This window comes from Synchiropus splendidus, chromosome 14 (assembly GCF_027744825.2).
Source record: "Synchiropus splendidus isolate RoL2022-P1 chromosome 14, RoL_Sspl_1.0, whole genome shotgun sequence".
Taxonomy (NCBI): Eukaryota; Metazoa; Chordata; class Actinopteri; order Syngnathiformes; family Callionymidae; genus Synchiropus; species Synchiropus splendidus.
In genome coordinates, this window is record NC_071347.1 from 5,954,612 (window position 1) to 5,975,527 (window position 20,916).

The window sequence follows — 20,916 nt, forward strand, 5'->3', positions numbered from 1 at the left end:
TGAAGTGGAATATGAGTGGGGAACATGAGAGAGCAGACTGGTGATTGTGTCCATCTGTCTCCGGCTATGTTTCCCTGCACAGGCTTGAAAGTGACCTGTGCAGAAGTGATCCTTCCCCGTCCTCTGCTTTGCCCTCAGGAAATGCAGCACTGCGCGCTCTGCAGGCAGCAGCCAGGGTGGGGTGATCTGGCTCCCGTCCCACTCCCACTCTCGCTCTCTCTCTCTCGCTGTGTCTGTCAACTGCTTTTGTCTCTCGTCCTCCCTCTCTGAAGCTGCGCTGGACTGTTATAGAACATGGTGTCGTGCTGAAGTGCAGGAAGCCAGCAGAACTACACCTGCTCACACTTGTTTCACGCTTTTACGTGACAGCTGAAATATGGAGGAATCGTCCGAAACCTTCATGTCCATGAGCTTCACTAGAAGAAAAGAGCTGTTCTGCATGTTCACAAATGTGTTTGACTCAATCAAAGTCAGAGGTGTCAAACCCCTCATACACAATTTTCAGAATGAGCAAAATTCACGTTTATTGACTGCCATTTGGAAATGGAAGTTGGAGTGCAACAATCGTTCCTCGTGTCAAAATACTCCTCTTGCACAAAGACAATCTTCAAAGGCCACGAAAAGAATGCGAAAATACAAACGTTGCCTCCTCTTCACATAATATTCATGTTGGATACAAGGATGTTTGTTTTGAAAAGTGGGGACATTGATTCTAATGGGTTTCACTTTAGATTAGACCACTGTCTAATGACATGTTTCAAGTAAAATATAGCTCTCTATTTTACTTTTTCGACTTTTTTTTTTACAAATGTTTATCCCTTCACATGAATCCTGCTTAAGTGAGACTTTTTTGTCCACTTCAGGCCACCGTAGATAAAGCTGTTTGAGCTGAACATCCTGAAATAAACAAGGAGTATGTTTGTTTTACACCTGACCGGAGTGTGCGCGTCATGGCTCTGGTTTACTTTCACAGCTTTCCATCAGTTCTTTCTCACTCTCTCGGGTGAAGTGCTGATCTATGTATCTCGGATGCTTGTGGATGGTGCGTTCAGCAGTGTCGGAATTTTCTATTCTACTGAACTCAACCGGAGTTACGATGGTTTGCAGGATATGTGTCTGGTGAGGACAAAACGATCCTGAGCGTAAAGTATAAACTGACGCCTTTGGGTGACAGAGGAGAGAGCGCAGTGTCCCGCAGCCTCCCACCAAAAATGAATTATGAACTGACAAATGTCAAAACTTCTGATTATTTCAGAGCTGCAACCTTGGTATCTAAATGCATTGTTTAGTACAACAAATGTACCTTCTGTTGTCAAGACAACAGCAGGTTCCGCTGCATGTTAAATCAAAACTCAATGGACACTATAAAAGTACTGATCCGGTTTGTTGTGGACCATGTTTTTCTATTCATGAGGTGAGAACATGCCGCAATCGACAACCCCCTTAAAAGTCTGAACCTTGGACCCCAGTCAGAGGAGAGTTGAAATTGTACTGATCAGTTATTAACAGTTTTTATCAGAACCGCAGCCACCGTCAATAAACCAGATGCATGCAGTGTCTATAAAAGAACACATGCCCGAAAGCAAGTACAAACGCTGTATACAGTCATAAAGAACGCGGGGAAAAGAGTGTGTTCTATCCAAGGAAATATATATTCACATTATTCTCTGAGTTTTGGAATTTATACGTCCTTTAATAAGAGTGTTATTTAAAGAGAAGCAACAACAACTTGCTGATGTAAAGAATATATTGTACACGCCTCATTGCTCATTCCTAGTTATCATGGATGGGAAGCCCAAAAAAAGCTTTGACAGGATTTAGTTTCTATTTGTGTATTTACCCTGGTTGAGTCCTGCTTTTCTTGAAGGTTAGTTTTCCTGTAATATGCAAATGATACTGTAACTCTAAATCAACAACATTAATAAGCAGTTTATTTCCTCCAGTTTTAATATCTGTTTTTAACCGAGTCGAGTCTGTATATATGTATTTTATTATCCATAATGTATAGTCATTGATGGTTCACCAGCGAAAAAGCACTCCCACCACTGAGGCATGTTCCATGTAAACAGTGAATTATTATTTTAGTGACGTTACTGCCATGTACTTCACTTTCCTCTTGCTATTCAACTGCCTCACTGCGTGGCTCCTGTTTTTATCTGATCTACTGCTCAGTGCGTTTACTGCAGTGCCTCATGTTTACTGTAAACTGCCTGGTGTTTGGGTTATGTTTTTTGCACTTTGCGTCGCTGAAAGGAGTGATATGAATCAAGATTCCTTATGCATCATTGTACTACCTCTTAAAGCATCTCTAAATCATATGAATATTTATCACTATTAGTTGGGACATTAAGGGATTCATTATGATGAATTACTCACAGAGAAAAGCAATGTAAACTTTCTTTTGCAGGTAACATTTTTCAGTGCAGCGTAAAAAGCAATAGTCAGTCATAAAGATGAATTTAGAGCAAATGACATTATAGTACTATAAAGATACCATTTCACTTATTGCAAGTGACATGTTTTTTTTAATGGAGTCCCAGTGCTGAGTTATATGATGTGAAACAGTGGAGCATGATCCAATTACAACCACACTTTTGCTGTTGCTGTCCTGTTAATCTGAGATTAGAGCTGCTGGACTATTGAGGGTCTGTCGGCTTCGACCATCTGATCACCTCCCACTCCTCTCTGTCCTCCAGGAGGAGACCCGCCTGCCACTCAGTGAGTCCACCTCATCTCAGTGTTGGCTGAACACACCCCCTCCCAGTCGAAGTCTGAGTCAGGCTCGCGGCTCACTTGATATCCCCGGATTGATTCCTCCGCAGACATATCTATCCCTCCAACCGCAAGAATGCGGCTCCTGCTGACAGCGTTCAGAACATTTTCTCAAGGGCTTCCGCGCAGCTGCATCGCACCGTGGCTCGGGGTCAGGTGGCAGAATCCGTCCAGGACCTCCAACGTCCTCCTCCATATTCTCCGTGTTTACATTGTGTAAAACAGCTTGCACAGCATTATTGGATCTCCCATTCTGGAGCCAAAGCCCTTGGGCCCGACTCCTCCCTTCCCCCGGTTCAGATCCCTGTCCCGGCCCTCCCATCCCCGAGGTCCTCTCTCTCTGGCCCACTTCCTCTCTGCATTACCTCCATCAGGCCGGGCTGCTGACACACTTGTTTAATAATTAAGGCCACGTCCATAATTTCCTCGTCCTTGTGGAAGTCCACAAATGGTTTCAGAGAATCTCAGGCCGGTTAAATGCACCTCTTTGCCCCGCGCCGCTGACAGCCCTTCATCACCACGATTCCCCAGGAATGATACAGTTAGCAGGAGATCCCTGCTGCGATCTGCCGTGGGAACATCCACCCAAGTCACATTGGACTTTGAAAAGTGAGCGACAGTGAGCGATGGCTGAACCCGAGTTTAGACAGGTTGAATGCTGAATCAAATGAAGTTTATCAGAAGTGTTTCTGGACTCACTCACTCGCTGCTCCTCATGAAGCAGAACTTGGTAATAAGACTAGGACGCTGGACAGAGAAGTGGGTCTCAAGTCGTCTGCTGTTGAATTACAACAAAGCAAACGCTCCAGAAAACAGTATGTGCAACCACCAGAGGCAACTCTTCCAGGAATCTTCCATCCACTTATGTGAGGTCAGGTCGAGGGGGCAGCACTCAGACTAGACTTCCTCCCACAGCTCATCTGGAGGAATACAAGACGTTTTGAAGGACATAATCTCTCCTAGGTTTCTCCTCCTATATGGGAGGCGATACTATTTAAAAATGTGGGTGGCTGTGAAGATCACAGTAGTCAGGAAAGTGTGGCATAAAATCCATGTCCTTTTCTTATCAAGAGCTGTTCATCTGGTGTTTGGAGCAGCTCCTCCTGCACTGTGTCAGTGGGCTCATCTGAGGAGACACTGCTGCTGCTGCTGCCACCTTCCTGCTTCAGTCACGCTCATGTGAGACTGAAGGATGAGAGTGCCCTCACTCAGGACACTGTATTGTAACGCTTCTGGTTACAACACATAGGTCAAAACCAGCGAATCAGCAATAGGCAGAAGAGCCCACAACCTCATATGAAGGCAACTCAGACAGGAAACAGATATAACCGCTGGATGTTGGTGAGGCGCAGTCTTCCCTGAGGGGCAAATATTAATGCAAGCTGCATGACACGCTGTTTCAACACTTGTCACGGCATGATGTCATCATGTCCGAGTCCTACAATACACAGGGTGATTTCCTGGAAACATTCCGCTGCTGACACAGTGAACAGTTCACATGGGCAGAATGACCACCATTCATGATGGGATGGATTACAGACACCATTACTGGGTTATCGTAAGGCGACAGATACGGAGAGATGGCACCGTGCACTGGCTGAGTTTCTCACTAGATGGACCTCATAAGCAGGGAGCAGGGAGATATATTTTGTGTACCTCATTTCAGAAAGGAGAGGCGCGTTGTTGGGGGGCTGTTTCAGGTTTGCATCAAAATAAATATATTCCTACAAGGTATTTTTTCTTAAGAGCAATGGAAAACACGATCTTCCACTTAGTCCTTTCAATGTGTTGCAGACATCAGAGACTATCCAGGCTACTCGGGGTGAGAGGCGGGCGACACCTGGACCCCGGACAGATAGACACACCTTCAAGAAAAGCAGGTTCATCAACTCAGCTCTGCAAGGTTTTGGACCGAGCCCATGTTGGCAAGACAGTATATACAGTATATTACAGTACGGCATCATGACACAGTATTGCAGGGTTGATGAAATTGACTGGGATCGGTTCTGACCAACTGGTCGTAAGTCAGATTGGACATAAGTTGAATGCCATTCAAAATAGCCGACGCGAGGGTTATATGAACTACTATAGTGGTAGATCACTGTGTGAGAATGAGATGCTGGGATACTGTGCTGCCGTAATTGTCGTACGAGGTGCCAGAGATTCAATAAAAAAAAAAAAAAGAAAAAGAAAAGCATCTGCTGGCCGTGGTCTCAATGCGGGTGGATGTATGTCGAGCTGGTCCTAAGTCAGATGTTACGTATAGTTGTTCAAGTTCAAACATTTTACAGCAGACAGTGCCACCTTGTCAATCATTTGTTCAAAATCTGAATCGATTTTTCCCATTACAATGAATGGAAAAAGAAATCATGCGTTCCAAGCCTTAAAATAGTCTTTTGTAGGAGTGAATGTAGAGTGTCTGCTGCAGGTGCGCTGTTCCTCTATGTGTGTGGCCGCTGCATGTGGGAGGGGTTGCCGAGTGAGTGCCGTCTCTCCAGAAGTGAAGAGGTGCCCAGTGCGTGTCCAGCTCTGAATGTGCGCTTCTGTGCAGTTTGGCTGTGACAAAGTCATAAACTAAGTAACGCTCTGTCCCAGACTCGTCTCATCCCTGTCCCAGCTCAGGACATCAAACCCTGGAGTGTGCGCTCCAGCCTCAGAGGTGTGGAGAGCGAGCACCTCCCCTGTGACACTGTACCACGGTCCAGTGTGGAGACAGGAAAGGCTTTACACCTCAATATGAAGAAGAAACAGTCAGTAAATGTAGCTAACGGGACACGTCTGCATACAGAGGCTGCGTTATACACAATAACAAAGTGTCGTGGGTCAGCTGATCGGTCTGCACACGTTGTGTTTTTTTCCAGCTTTTTTTGGGGGCGTTCGAGTTCTGGATTTTCGTTTGAAATCAGAAACAAAAAAAATCTTGAAATTTTCGTTTGAACTACGATTTGTTCGAAGTCTGGGACGTTCGAAAACCGAGGTACCACTGTAGTAATAGTAACTGAGGAAATTATGCATTGAAATATATTTCACTATAAAAAAAGAAGGAAAAAAAGCTGATTTTCCCAAGTTGCATTTGAGATGAGGGAAAAAAAATAAAATTGTGATAAACAAAACAAAACAAAACAAAACAAAACGTGACCACCAAGCCAGGCCTTTGGTCCATCACAACTAAAGTCTTTGCTTCTGTGTGGCTGAGTGCAGTTTGAGACTCCATCAGCACCACTGCAGCTGCTCTGCTGCATGTGTCCGCACCGCCGCAGTCCCTGAGCAAGGCAGGAGGTCGGCCACTCAGCTGGGAGCTCCTGCGGCGCTCAGATGCTCTGGCACACCTGGCGTTTACTGGGCTGTCAGCTAATTCAGGAAACACACTCCGGTGTGAACTGAGCACTTTCCTCAGGAATTAAACGGCACAACAAGGTCATGGGTTTGAACATCTGCACTTCACCTGTAGTATTAGCTGAATGTGGCCCCTCCATCAGCATGATTATGCATTTCCAGCAAGGATGACTGACAAACCTATTGTGTAGCTGGTGCAGTTGGCTGCTCACAAACAGACTGGAGGAAGAAAACTGGCTGTATTGGAACATGATGCTATTGTTAATCTTGACAGGGATGCATCATCACAGAGGTGCCTCCATGATGTGCTGTGTGTGTAGCAGCTCCCTCTCCTCACTGTTGCTGCTGACTCATTGTCACAGCTCCTGCTTGTCCGCCTGCATTATTCACACACTCACCTTCCTCCACCGCCTCCTCAGTACCTGCAGCCGGGGGGAGGGACGGAGGGTCTCTCAGCCCAGCCAGAGGGGAGCAGGGGGAATCACACACCTGACCAGCTCCACCTGTGCAGTGGCAGGATCGCAGCATGGACAAAATGCACACGTGAAGGTGAGCAGAAACTGTATTGATCGTATCCTGCTGCAATGTGGGAATGCAGAGGCTCGTGTTCACAGAAGAGGTGACACTTTGACTTTCACCTTGGTTTACGCTAAAAACAACTTCCATTTCAGAAGCCTTAAAGAGCCTTAATGCCTACCCCAAGTTCTGTGTGACCATCAGATGGCCACGACAGGAGAATGATTCCACACGTATGCATATACATATAGAATAATTTCAGTGTTAGATTCTGATTCTGAACTGAAGGACTCAGGAAATGCTTTGTCTTTTTGGCTTTTGCAGTTGACAGTGCCATCTGGTGGCCTCTCAAAATCAGGACACTGTGTCATGAAACCCTATCTATCCATCACTACCGTTCACTTATCAAACATGAGATTTATTCAGTGAGATTTAGTTAATTTCTGCTTCGGACACCGAGATACTCTCGATCTTCCTAGTTAACTGGCATCAAAACACTAGTACCTCAGCCACTACAAAGTAATGACACAAGAAAAGCTTATTTTATACCGCTAAAATATGACACTATCATACGATCCAAAAAAAAAAAAAAATCAGCAAAAGATTGTTATTGGCTAAAAGAAAATTCACAATTCAAATGGGGGCTCGGGGCCATATGTCGGCCGGTAGCAACATCCAATAATCTAACTCTTTGAAGACCGGCACACATCTAGATGTTTGACATTTTGTTTGTATGAAATGAAGCCAGGTGAAGTTCAGGTATCAGCATGCGAAGACAACAGCAGACAACTGTTCTGAGTTTTCAGTTTTATTTAAGGTTCAGTTTTTCAGACCTGCAGAGGACAGTTCATTTCCTTTTAAGCGCCTCAATGAATTTTTCTTCTTCTCGCAACATCACGTTAAAACCCATGGTATGATTGTGTCTGTTTCTCCTGGATGACGTTTGTTCATCGTTGTGAATACTGTTTGTATCTTAATTGTGGGGGAGGGTGCGACGGGTCAGGGGTGGTAGAGGGAGAGAGACGGAGCAGACACGGATCAGAAATTAAGACTTCAAAAAGAAACGAAGGCGGTGCTGGGAAAAAAGGTCACTCTCGCGTCATGAAGGCTGCGAGCTCCTTCATCGGTACAGTACTTGATGTTGTATTGCAGCAGCGTCCTCGGTGACGCACTCGCGTGCAGTCCACAAAGTCACAGACAACTTTGCATATTATTCACCAACCACTGACTCCCACACGCGTCGCTGGAGCTCCTCTCACTCCTTGTTTAAGGCCTTGTTCGAGCCCTGGTGGGGTAAACAAAGGGACCCCCTGCGTCCTAGTGCCAACCTTGTTTAGTCTTTTTGACAATCCTCATCCTTTTAGTCAGAATTCTACCTAGTCGGTGGCGTCCATGTTAGGGCTAGCTACTTTCGGTGCCACACGGTGGCACTGTGAGTAAGAATCTAACCCTGGTGCTCAGGATGTGCCACGGTCTCCCACAGCTGCGGCTCCCTGTGCTCAGGCAGTGCTCTACCCTCTGATACAGAGGTTCTAGCAGAATCTTCCCTCTAGCGGGACACGGCCGCTGGAGGGAATGTGGGTCAAGTGGCCTCTGAAGCGGGGCCAGTTGTGTCCCTACCTACCAGGGAGCCCATGCATAGCCTTTGCCCTCTACCCCCTGTTTCGTCCTAACCAAATCACCTTCTCTGACATTTTGAAAACCACGTCGCAATTTAAAAAAAAAAGAAAGAAAAAAAAAAAAAAGAGCAGACTACTTTCTCTCACCTCATCTGTTTCACAATCGTCTGAACTGTGAGGAGTTTCCTGACCCAGTGGGGAGGGCGAGGGTCTTTGGGCCAAAGCTTCAAGAGGGGGATTCACAGCTTGCTTCATTCCTCGAAAACTAGTCATGATTCCAACGTTCAAAAATGTTCATGCTCATTTGTTAGTTACGTTTAAAAGACGACCTCACACCAGCTACGTTATTCCACGTCCTGTTTGTTTGGGATTAATTCTTTTCACTCCAGTCTTCTACTTGTGCTGTCCGGCAAGAGGAAGCTTCAACATTAATCTCATGTTACGCCCCACAACTACATCTAAGGAGTGATGATGGCTGCAGGTGCCCCGAACTCATGTGTCACAAACAAAAACTCAAATAACCGAGCGGGTCGGAGGAGACAAACAGGGGGAGGCGGGGGTGGAGTAAAAGAAACTTTGTTACTTTGTTAATCATTCTCTGCAGATGTGCGTTCGATGGGGTGGGGGAGTAGGGGGGTATACGAGTGGGTATGAAGTGGGTAAATAGATGGTTTAGTCTGTATTCAGTGGCGGTCCACGGCGGCACTCTGTAGCAGCTCTGTCGGGGGCTGTCCTGCGGGTCTGAAGGCCGTCTGAAAGCCGGGAGGCGGGGAGTGGAACTGGGAGGCGGGGTTGGCTGTGGTGGGAGGGAGGTAGGGCGCCCAGCCGCTGGCAGCTCTGTGATGGAGGGGGAGGTGGGTTTCCAGGTGACTGCTGTGGAGGGGCTGGGGGGTGGGCAGCACCGAGCTGGCCGGACCGTCCATCTCTGTGAGCGCCTGCAGGGACTTCAGCCAGTGTGGCGGGTTGTCGTCCTGGAGACAATCTAAACTGTTACCAGCTGAAGCCGGGATACCTGTGGAGGCCAGAGAGAGAGAGTGAGTCCAGGCGCATGATAGATCTCTGACACCGCAGTCCTGACATCACCTCTGCTGCCCGGAATCCATCTACAAACACTACCAACTTGTGCCACAAGATGGGGCTGTTTCGCAAATAAAGTGAAAGTAGAATTTCACAGCCGCAAGATTCTGTTGTTGATGACTGTCACAGCATTCCCACATTATATAGCTGCTCTCTTTCATCTTCTATTTTATTTCAAATGAGGTGTACAACTGGAAAGTATGAGAGACGATGCAATCAGAGCGCTCGGTTCAGTATCATTTGTAATATGGGGTTAAAGTGTGCTTGTGTAAAACACAAGTAAGAACGACAGAGCGAGACATTCGTAGCTTTGTCAGCTAAGGAAAGATCGTCAACATCAACATCTTTTTTTTTCCATCATGTTCTTCCAGCACTGAACGTAAGCACCAGAGGGACATGCTCACTATCAAAGAGACCCCTCAGCATGTTAAAGGGGGCATGTGAGAAAGGTAAGGAAGGGTGTGGGGAGAGCGTCTGACCCATTGTTTCTACTACACAGTATCACAGAGGGGTGGTAACCAGTCATGGATGGAATTATTGTATATATAAAGCATAATATGGTCATTAATCTTCAAAACTGAAATAGTCACACCATATTTTGAAACAGCAAACAAAACTATTAAGCATAAAACTGAAATAAAAACAACCACAATTCAATTAATTGCCCTGGAAAACTCAAACCATATTGTTTTTTGTGCACATTAAATCTATTGTTTATGGATCCATAGTTTCAGAGTGCATCATTTATGATGCTGAGGCAGTAGATTCCTACATCTTACTGCTTATGAGACCTAACTTGGACTGCAGAGTGGAGAGGCTGTACCTGTGATGATGGCAGGGTCCATCCAACTGGCTGCACTGTCCCAGCTCAGGCTGTGTGAGAGTCCGGCCGGAGCACCGATGTGATTAACACTGTTGGAGGAGGAGGAGGATGAGGAGGAAGAGGAGTTTGGAAGGCCCCCAAAGTTGATATTGATGTTGGGTAGGAGGGCTCGGAGCCCGTCTTGCCACTCTTTCACATTTAGGCCGTCTATAGAGCCGCTGTTTTCTGCAGGAGAGGAGAGCAAGTCAGTGAGTCGTGATCACAGCCTGGTGGTGGGTAGAGGAACTGCATCTGCTCGTCTCGACTACCATCAACAACATGCATCATGGTTCATACATCAAGGGTTCACAGTGACCCCAGAGTGTCATACCCGTCATAGGGATCCCTCCAAGCCCTGCGTTGTGCGGAGGGGGCAGACTCAGGTCCAGGAAATTACTATGTGAGGCAGCACTGGCTGAGTGGTTCAAGTGTGTGAGGTTATTCCGTGTCGAGACGCCCATCCAAGGGTGTCTGGTGGCTGGATGCTGTTGACCGGCCTGACTGTTCTGGCTGCTGGGGAAACTGAAGGAGCTGTAGATGGCTCTGTGGTGGAGCTGGGGAAGACGTGGCAGGCCGCTGGGGAAGTGGTGCGAGGCGCTTGGGTTGGAGTTGGGGGTTGGCAGGCCGGGGGCGTGGCTGCTCCCTGGAGGGTGAAACCCAGGAGAGGATGGACCCTGATCCTGTACAGACAGTTCCTTCTCAATCAGATCGGCGAGAGCCTTGCGGGTGACATCGAAAGGATCAAAGCCTAAATCGTCGTCCTGTTGTTTGCTGGACGAGCCGAAACCGAATGCCGCCTGCCAGTCTGTGGACGACGACACTGGTATTGTGTCTGAAGAAGAGCAGAGGTGAGTATTATTATGAATAAAAACAGAGGCGACAGTCAAGAATGGATATTAACGGTTACCTGATGTGAAGAGGCTCTGTGGTTCAGGGGTCATGGGCCAGTCAGAGCCGCCTCTGGGGGAGCTAGGGAACGATGGAAGGCCTGATGGAAGGGGGTTTGGATGTCGGAAATTACTGTTATCTGAAAAGAGTGACTGGGATTCTGCTGCCGCCCCTTCGAAAGGCGAGCGGGCCGTCAGGTCTGACACACTGATGGGGACCACCAGACTCGGCTTGGTCAGACCCGGGGGAGGCGAGGGGGAGTCATTTGTGGGCATCTGGAAAGAGAGAAGGCGGTCGCTCCATTGCTCGTAAGACATGAATGAAGCAACACAGAACTAGCCTCACCTGCTGCAGTGTCTCTCCATTTACCAAACCAATGGACTCTGGGGGTTTCTCACTGGGACTGGAACGTTATTTATATTTTAGGAAACTGAAAAGACAAAAGCATCTTGATGCAAAAAAAAGAGGGCATCTTACCTGTTACTGTCACAATTAGAAGAGAATGGAGACAGTACGGTCCTCTGGCCTGTACTCAGCTCTGATTCTAGCCCATCTGAAGTGAGACCCTCTTGGTCTAGATAGTCTAGCAGCGGAGGAGACTTTCGGTCTTCTGAAAGGCCATTAGCCAGTTTGCTGTGCCCTGACAGCACTGGCCACCCATCTTTGCCATTACTATTGTTGGTTCTGGGAAAAAAAACAGAATTAGCCTGTGAGTCTGTCTGCCAGTCAAGTTCAGATAGGAGATGGGGTTGAACAAACCCACCTTTGTGTAGAGTTGGATTTACTCTTCGACTTCTCTGTCCCACATGTAGGAGGTTGTAGAAAGCTAGGGTTCATTTTGTAGAGGTCTTGGAGGAGCTTCTGCTCGTACTCTTGATGTTTCCCCGCCTGGAGGAAAATAGAGCCGTAAGTAACAGGGTCATTATAACATCACAAGTCATTGTACAAATCCAGAAGACATTCACCTGCATCTCCTCCTTCGTAAAGCTAGCAGCTTCGTCACCCAACTCATGTAGATACATACAATCAGGTTTAGGACACTGCATACTTTTGAGGAAGTAACTGCAGTACTTTGTTGTGCCTAGAGAAGCCTGGATGAGAGAAGGATCAACACTTGGATTACAAGGGTGACAAAAAAAGTGAAACATTATAATTCACAAATGATGGTACTGTTAATCTTCTGGTAGCATTTTAGATAGTGCAACCTACTGTATATTAAACACAAACAAACTTATTTACAGTTAATAATGATTATTAGGAGTGTAACGATTCTTCTAGTAGATCGATCGGTCGGCCTTTCCAACAGCATATTTTGATATAAAATCGTTTTTAAAAGTAATCAATGGTGTGAATCGATGTTTGGAACTTGTGCAGCACATTTCATCACAGATTTCAAATAGATGTTTTTCTACACTTTCATGATGATTAAGACATTATTTGTCACTTGACTGAATCGGCCTTTCTTTGACATCATGCCGCGGCGTCATCACCTCAACTCCAGCCGTAAACATAACTGCATGCAGATGACAGTGGAAGCAGAGGAGCGGTAAATGGTCACGCTGTCATTGCGGTCGAGTATTTAGACACATTTTTGTCACTTTTGTCTACTAAAGCGGTCTGTTGGAGGCGTAATGCTAAAATAAAGTAGAACTGCAACATGAGAAATCTCTCCAACCGGTCCCTCCAGCACTGTGGTCAGGTGAGCCACCATTCAAAATAGGAGCGCTCTGTTTGTTCATTAAAACCAGGGTAGTTACAGGTTAGATGACTACTCAGTCGACCTGATGAAATGTTGCATTTCATTTTGATGCCTGAATTCTGTCTACCTCGTCTACCTTGAATTGTATTGCTACCTCGCATACAGTTTGTCCGTATTGGAATATGCCAACATGGCTGTAACATTTGTTTGCAGAGTGTTGTAGCGGTTAACTTGCCGTTAGTTCAACCTCATGTGTTTGTTGCACTTTTGTCCAATAAAACGCAAAAGCATTTGCCATTAATTGTTGACTTGCTCTTACAGTAGTCACTGAATTGTTTTTGCATCGTACTGATGTAATTGAACGAATTAAGCCATAGAATCATATCTGGAACCGCAAACCATGATATCTATCAAATTATTGTTGATATGAATAGTTACACACCTAGTAACTAGGGTGCTGCTTAGTGCAAATCTTTGGTGATCATTCTTGAGGGTGAAACATAGACAGGCACTAGTTGTTTATTTATGGCAATATACGTTTCCCCTAATCTAAAGTGTCGCTTTATTATTGGTCATAGTTCATGAAGAGGGAGCTTATAATAATAATAATGGCTGAATATGTCCATAAATCATGACTGCTCACCTTAAGTGTTCTGCCATCGACAACCACATTGTTAACACACTGTATCGCCCTTAAAGCATCTTCAGAGCGAATGTATGTAACATACGCGCTGGCGCTCGGCCCCTGAAAATATTAAGCAAACAAGGACCTAAGCGAATTGCGTACAACAGGAACAATCACAAAAGGTATCCACAGTGTGTTTCTGACCTGTGAACCTGCGTACGATGTGCTATTGTTGATGACCACTTTATGGATTTTCCCAAATCTCCCAAAATACTCGGGTCGCTTTAGGACCTGCAAAATGACAACAATTTCAACATGAACAACACAAACACTTCCATGAGGTGTTGCACGGCATGAGCGACAGGTAAAACCATCCTCAGCTTCAAAGTGGCAGATACTCACCTCCGGGTCAGCCAGTCGCTGTGAGAGCCCGACCACAAACACCAGGTTTCTCTGGACTACTCTGACGCTTGCCAGATGTTTGCGGTTTTCTGTCACTTTTTGCTTTTTTTCATTCTGTTTTTGCTTCTTTTCATTTTTTATCCTTTGGATCTCCTCCTGTGATAGAGGCTTGTACACAGCCGGGTCTTCTGGGTACGGCTGTACGAGGCAAAGAAAACAAGAATTAGTTGATGGACTCAAAAAATACACAGACCTGAACAGCATTGATGTGCATTGATCGAATTTCCCCACTGTGGAGCAAATATCCAGAATTTCTAATCTAATCATGAGACAGAATATAATCAAAAATATGTCTGGTAATGACATTAATAAACAACCTGCTGTGCAGTTGCATGGAGCCAAGTAGTAATGTTTGGTTATGTTGACATGACAAATAAGGCCACACTTGCTGATCTGTGCAGTTCACAAGCATGTTTGACCAGCAGTGTTTTGGCGCAGTGATGAACGTCACACATCTTCTAAGTCTTTCAGCATTTCCCGTCAAGTGTTGCCCCAGCAACTTGTCCTCCTCCACCTTGACCTATTACTATTCATCCTCCCTAGTCATAGCTATCCTCTTTTGTCCTCCTTTAACACACCCATTCCTCCTCCAATGCTTTGTTTTTGTCAAGTACTTCCATTTTTAACATATCCAAGTCCGGCCTCCCTAACTGGCCTCCCATCTACTCAAACCGCTTCTCTTCTGTCACAGATCGTCCCAGAGTGCCGTCGCCGCTGTTCCACCTTTCATTCAGTCTCCTCTGCATCTCTTTCAACCTCTGTCCTACTTTAACTCATCTGTTTTCACAACCTTAACCCCCCCACCATCTTCATTGGGGTCACTCTCCAGCTCCTACCTCCACCTCTCTAGATTCTCCTGCAACTCATCTTTACTCTCACTACTGATCACTATATTGTCAACAAACATAGTCCATGTCAGTTTCCTCCCTAACCTCTGGGAGCGGAGAGCTGATCCCTGATGTAATGCTACTCTCATTGCAGGCTTCCTCTGCAAAGTAGCACTTGCATAATGATTTTAACTAAAACAATTGCAGAAACATCAACTGTAAAATCATGTTTGTTACACGACTGACCTTTATTAAAATCTCTCTGGTCTTCAACGGGTTTCACAAAGCTGCTTCCTGAGTTACGTAACAACACAAGTCCTTGTTTACCAATATAAAGGCTTGAAGTGCCAATGTCCTACTGGAGTGCCTTATTTGCAGGGGTGCAACACAACATTGAGCCACAGCAACAGCTCAATTTGTGGATTAGATCCTATTATTTCAATACAAAGGAAAACACGGCTCCACACCATCAATGCCAGAGTCACCACTTCAGCTGTTGTGCACGACTTTTTTAAAAAGATGATGTGATGGAGCAGACAATTAAGCCTCAGCATCGAACACATTGCCAAAACCTACAACTACTCTATGCAGTGTCATGGAGCGTTTGAACATTCAGTACCCACAACAGTCATCCCTGCCACTGGCAATGGACCAAAACCTCTGGGCGATTCATGTGCCCCGTCTGTTTTTGTGTTATTAGTCAATATAATTACTGACATACTTTATGCTTGTCTTCAAATAAAACACTAAATTGTACTGCTCATTGTCAGTGTTTTCCTAAGGTAGTATTTTGGAACAGCAGAGAACAGAGACAGTGGGGTTGAGAATTTAGAGAAAGAAACCCAATGTTGGACTGAAAGAGTATTGTAACGGCAGGGAAAAGACAAAGAAATACTTATATGAACATGAACATTTGTCTGCTTTGCCCCAGTTGGTAAAATAATAGACACACTGAATTTATATATTTTGCATTTGAGGTGAAGAGATAACCATGCAACCAATTCTTCTATTAAAGGCGTAATGCTGACTATATTCAAAATGTTTATCGGAGGTTGATACATTGTCTGCTTTCGACAAGCATTTTCCATTATGCCATATCAATCGCAGATGGTAAAATGGAATCAAAATTGCATTGTGACCGACGTAATATTAGCAAACACATGCATATGAATAAATTATTACAGCACTATAAAGCTGGTGATTAAGAGCCCATTTGTTTTGATATGGCTGGAGACGCATTACAACAGCATCTAATAAAAACAACTCAAGGAAAATTTGACAAATAGATCAGGTGCTATTAGGAGGCTTCATCACCTTTCTGCAGGCAGGGCAAAGGCCGTTCTCGTCTGTGCGGATGCGATGCCAACAGAAGCGGCAGATCTGATAGCCGCAGGTGCAAGGGAAGAAGTTGACGTCGTCGATCTCCAGAGGCTCCATGCACAGGGGACACTCCATTGGGTCGTCCTTCATTTCAGGGCTGTGGGACATCCTATGATGCTGAGGTTAAGTGTTGAAGTTGGTCACAGGGCAGAGTGCTGTGGAAACAAACAACATAAATGCACATGCAGCGACTGCAATGCAACTGGAATCGGGCAGAAACATGAGTATAAGGCCAACCAGTCCCCCACAAAGCAACAACAAATCAGTTCTGATAAGTTTACACAAATACACATTTGTCTTATTGGATGCTGCTAAATTCTGTAACTGAAAGTAATATATTTGATTTAACATTACTTCCTTCTGCAAAGAAACAACCAGACTTTAATGACAATAATGATTATGATAATAAAAGGAAAATCAAATGTTAAGTATATTTATTTCATCTCATCTACTGACCCAAGTCTAAAAAAGATTGGGTTCTTCAGACTCTGTTACAAAAAAAGGCAGCTGCAAGCATACAACACTGACAAAACACATTTCAGTTCATCATCAATTTGCCAGTTTTCTACTCATTGCCAAGAGATACTGTAAAATACAGACATACAAGAAAATAGCTGAGTGACTTTCAAACCAGTAAGATTTTTGTGATTTCACAAAGAAGGCTGTGGAATTATTCATCAGATTGACCTTGAAAACATGATCATAAACGCTTTACAGAACAGCCGTCATGTCCAATGCCTAGATATTTGGGTTTTTTTCAAATCATGTCCTTTAAGACATTTTTCGTCTGCTCAGTAAATCACACGTGTGGTGACACTGGACAGCTGAGTGTTGTGTTTACTTGTATTGAAGTGCTCTGTGGAAACAACATAACAGCACAAGCACTTGAAACCCAGTTGACATCAAGTAATTCTCTATTTATTTTTCATTATTCTCACAAGATTGCAATAAAATTGTGTGCCAACTTTTGTGTGACAAAAGACTTGAAAAGAGGTTTTATATCAGGCATAAACTAAATCTTGATTCAGTCGGAGCTCATCAAGGTTAAGATGTTTTATCCTCGGCAAAGTCCAAGTGTGGTGTTGCACACAAGATAAAATGAAAACAAAACCAAGTCAAAAGCCACACTGTCAAATCAGATTGTTAATGTCACAAGTGGACAGTATATCGGACAGGAACATCTCTTATGTGCATACAGGCTTAAAGGAGACCACAGAGTTGGAAAATCCATCATCTTTTCATGCAGGGATTTTTTTTTCTTCCTTTCAATAACAGACTGAAAGCCACTTCACTTCAGGAACACAAATGGAAGGCCAAAGGTTGAATCCGTGTCCCTCATATCTGTCTCTTTTGCAATAAACAATGCGGTCCTTCTGAGATGTGTGGTACATAAACAACTCTGCTCTGCAATCTTCTGTCAATATTAATCCAATGGTGCAAAAACAGAACATATAAATGTACTACTACAGTACACTACTATAGTATACACCAAAGTACTCTCGTCAGATCATTGTCTAAATTCTTACTAGAATCGTACGTTTCAATTACGCAGAATGTTTTCCACTAAATTATGTTTCCACAACACCTCTCTAGCTTATTGTTTGTTTTCGCTTCCCTGCCAAGGGGGTGGGGGTGATGTCAAACATCTCTACCTGGTCCTTGGTTTCACCTGGATATGGTGAAAGTGAACCTCTTAAGTCGGGTGACCAGATTGTTCTTATGAAAACACCTTTCTTCAAAAAACAGTAAACCACCCAGTGTCTTAAACATGCCTCTGGAATTCCAGAAAAAAATCCATCCCACAATAAATTTCTTGGTGTATTAACCCTATCTTTTTGTAGTTATGTATAATTTACTTTATTTTCCAATGATCATTTAAATAATGTGTTATTTACCTTTGTCAATCATTAACTAAAACTCAACCAAGCACGTCTGGTGTCGATACCGCCTGAAATGCCATGAGCATTTGTTGTTTCAGCTCTTTTTAGGAATAAATGGAGAAGCCACGTTTGTCAGATGCTACTGCAGCTCAGCATCTTGTCCATCAGATATTTACAGAGCCAGTTATTCAAATTTAAAAAAGGAACCATTACTCTTCTTAAAGTAATAACTGATAATTCTACTAATTCGCTTCGTGGTTACCATCACTCTCACTGACGAGTTACTATATAATGCGATAAATCTGATGACTCCAAGAACATGGAGCGTTTCACTCCAAAAATCATTGAAGTTCCCAGTTTATTCCCGCAGTGCAACACGAAAATGTTTTTGAAAGATCGTAAAATACCAGCGGCGGCGTGATAAGTGTAAATACGTTCACCCGCACTGGCTTCTTGATCGTACATTATGACAGATGTTATTCGACTGACGACGGGCTAAGCTAACATTAGCACCGGGTTAGAAGCCGGTCTGAAAAAGCAGCTAGTGTCCGACACACTTTTGTCATGTCGAGCGTCAACAAGCACCTGGACAGTTGAGTGCTAGTGACATAGATCGAGATGACACATGTTTACGTATGGCCCACATGTGATCTGACAGCTTGTCTGATGATAGCTGTGAATGCTTTTTGGAGCCAAGCTTTCGGCGCGGCCTACACCAGCTAACACACAAATTGAAGCAAGTTGGGAGCAAAACGAACCCCTGACATTGTTCTGACAGCGTGAACACCACACAGGGATGATCCTCGTGAGCTTGGCCATGCGTTGTAGTTACCGGCCGCAACGTCGTCCTTTATTTATCTGGGCGAAACAGGGCACTATTGGCTTACGTTAGCGTTACTTACCCTGTCCGTATTTAGCTTAGGATTCCACTCCAAGGGAGTCACACCAAATTGGGCGGGGGCTGCAAGCCAATCCACCTGAAATGTTGAAAAATCAAGCGACGGTCACTTCAGTCAACCGTATGCGTGTGGTTCTGTGACGAATTGAAGGCTACAGAGATGTTTTGCCCCGTTCTTTTCTTGGTATTGTGGCGACAGTTTGTGCTCAAACCACCATCTTAGTTAGCATTAAAATAGGGAGGAGGGAGTTGGGCGAGTACTCTTGACACTGAGCCTGCGCAAAGCCGTAATGCTTCATGGGATATGTAGTCAATCGGCGGTTCTCTGAGCCTAATCAGAATCAGAATCAGAATCAGAATCAGAATCAAATTTATTGCCATGGTCAGTGGGGAGCCCACTAACTAGGAAAGTGTTTTGGAATAAAGTTCTGACAAAAATAAAATAAAATAAAATAAAATAAAATAAAATAAAATAAAATAAAATAAAATAAAATAAAATAAAATAAAATAAATTGAATAACAACAAGGCTGTTCACGAATTTAACAGTTTGACGGCCGAGGGGAAGAAGCTGTTCCTGTGACGGGAGGTTTTGGACTGAATGGACCGTATCCTCCTGCCAGAGGGAAGAGGAACAAACAGTCCATGTCCAGGATGAGAAGGGTCGGCTCTGATCCGACCTGCACATCTCTGGGTCCTAGAGGCATACAGGTCCTGAAGAGGTGGCAGGTTGCAACCGATCACCTTCTCAGCAGAACGTACGATGCGCTGCAGTCTGCTCTTGTCCTGGAGGTGGCGCTGTTGTACCAGACAGTGATAGAGGAGGTGAGGATGGACTGGATGATGGCCATGTAGAACTCCACCAGCAACTTCGTCGGCAGTCGTAGTTTTCGTAGCTGAGTTGAGCTCCAGGTTGTTGTGGCTACACCAGGACACCAGCCGCTCCACCTCCCTCCTGTAAGCTGTAACATCTCCATCTGAGATGAGCCCGATGATGGTGGTGTCATCCGCAAACTTGATCATATTTCCGGACTCGTGGCTGGAGGTGCAGCAGGTAGTGTACAGAGAGGAGAGCCATGGAGAGAGAACACAGCCCTGAGGAGACCCGATGTTGAGGGTCCGAGTGTCGGAGACAGTCGTCCCCAGCCGCACACGCTGACTCTGGCTGGTCAGGAAGTCTGTAATCTATCTGCAGAGGGAGTCAGGCACATCGAGCTGGCGAAGCTTGTCTTCAAGCAGAGCTGGAAGAATCGTGTTAAAGGCAGAGCTGAAGTCTACAAACAGGATCCTGGCATAGGTTCCTGGGCATTCCAGATGCTTCAGAACGAAATGATGGGCCTGGTTCACTGCATCGTCCACAGATCTGTTGGCTCTGTAGGCAAACTGCAATGAGTCCAGGTGAGAAGCAGTGATAGATTTCAGGTGAGACAGAACCAGGACTTCATGACCACAGACGTCAGTGCCACCGGTCTGTAATCATTCAGTCCTGTGATCCTGGCCTTCTTGGGAACAGGGATGATAGTGGAGGACTTAAAGCAGGCAGGAACATGACTGGACACCAAGGAAGCATTGAAGATGTCCGTGAACACTGGAGCCAGCTCAGCAGCACAATGCTTCAGGATGGCAGGGGAAACTCTGTCCGGACCCGCAGCCTTCCGAAGGTTCAGCCTCCTGAACTGAGTGAGCACGTCTTGCTCCATGATGTCAAGAGAAAGAGGAAGAGGGGGGAGGTGAGGGGGTGGCTCATCAAAAGTGACTGTGATCGACTTTGCTGTCTCAGTGACATCGTCCGTCTTAGTTGTGTCACTAAGAGACAGCACAGTCCTTTGTTGTAAAGTGGAACATGGGGCTGGAGAGACCACAGAGCTGTTGGTGCAAAAAGGTTGCTCAAAGCGACAATAGAAGTTGTTCAGGTCCTGTGCGTGTAGTGTCGATGTGTTTTGCCTGAAGTGCAACGCATAAATATAGACGTATGTGAGGGAAATACAATATGGAATATACAAAGACTTCGCTATTCGCCTCAGGTGGCCACGAAATGGGAAGGAGCAAAATCGGTTTTATTGTTTATCATCGGTTA

General features: G+C 45.1%; 1 protein-coding gene across 1 annotated transcript; it reads right to left on the minus strand.

The window, feature by feature from the left end:
- Positions 1–7,193: 7,193 nt before the first annotated feature.
- cnot4a (CCR4-NOT transcription complex, subunit 4a) lies at positions 7,194–19,089 on the minus strand. The gene is made up of 13 exons (XM_053886444.1): positions 18,846–19,089; positions 15,998–16,218; positions 13,797–13,994; positions 13,599–13,685; positions 13,413–13,514; positions 12,036–12,161; positions 11,834–11,958; positions 11,548–11,754; positions 11,416–11,473; positions 11,090–11,345; positions 10,514–11,014; positions 10,144–10,368; positions 7,194–9,255 (listed from the first exon to the last, which is right to left on the minus strand). The coding sequence occupies exons 2-13, from the start codon at positions 16,169–16,171 to the stop codon at positions 8,927–8,929; spliced, it is 2,388 nt and encodes a 795-aa protein (XP_053742419.1). The 5' UTR covers positions 16,172–16,218; positions 18,846–19,089; the 3' UTR covers positions 7,194–8,926.
- Between the last annotated feature and the right edge of the window lie 1,827 nt (positions 19,090–20,916).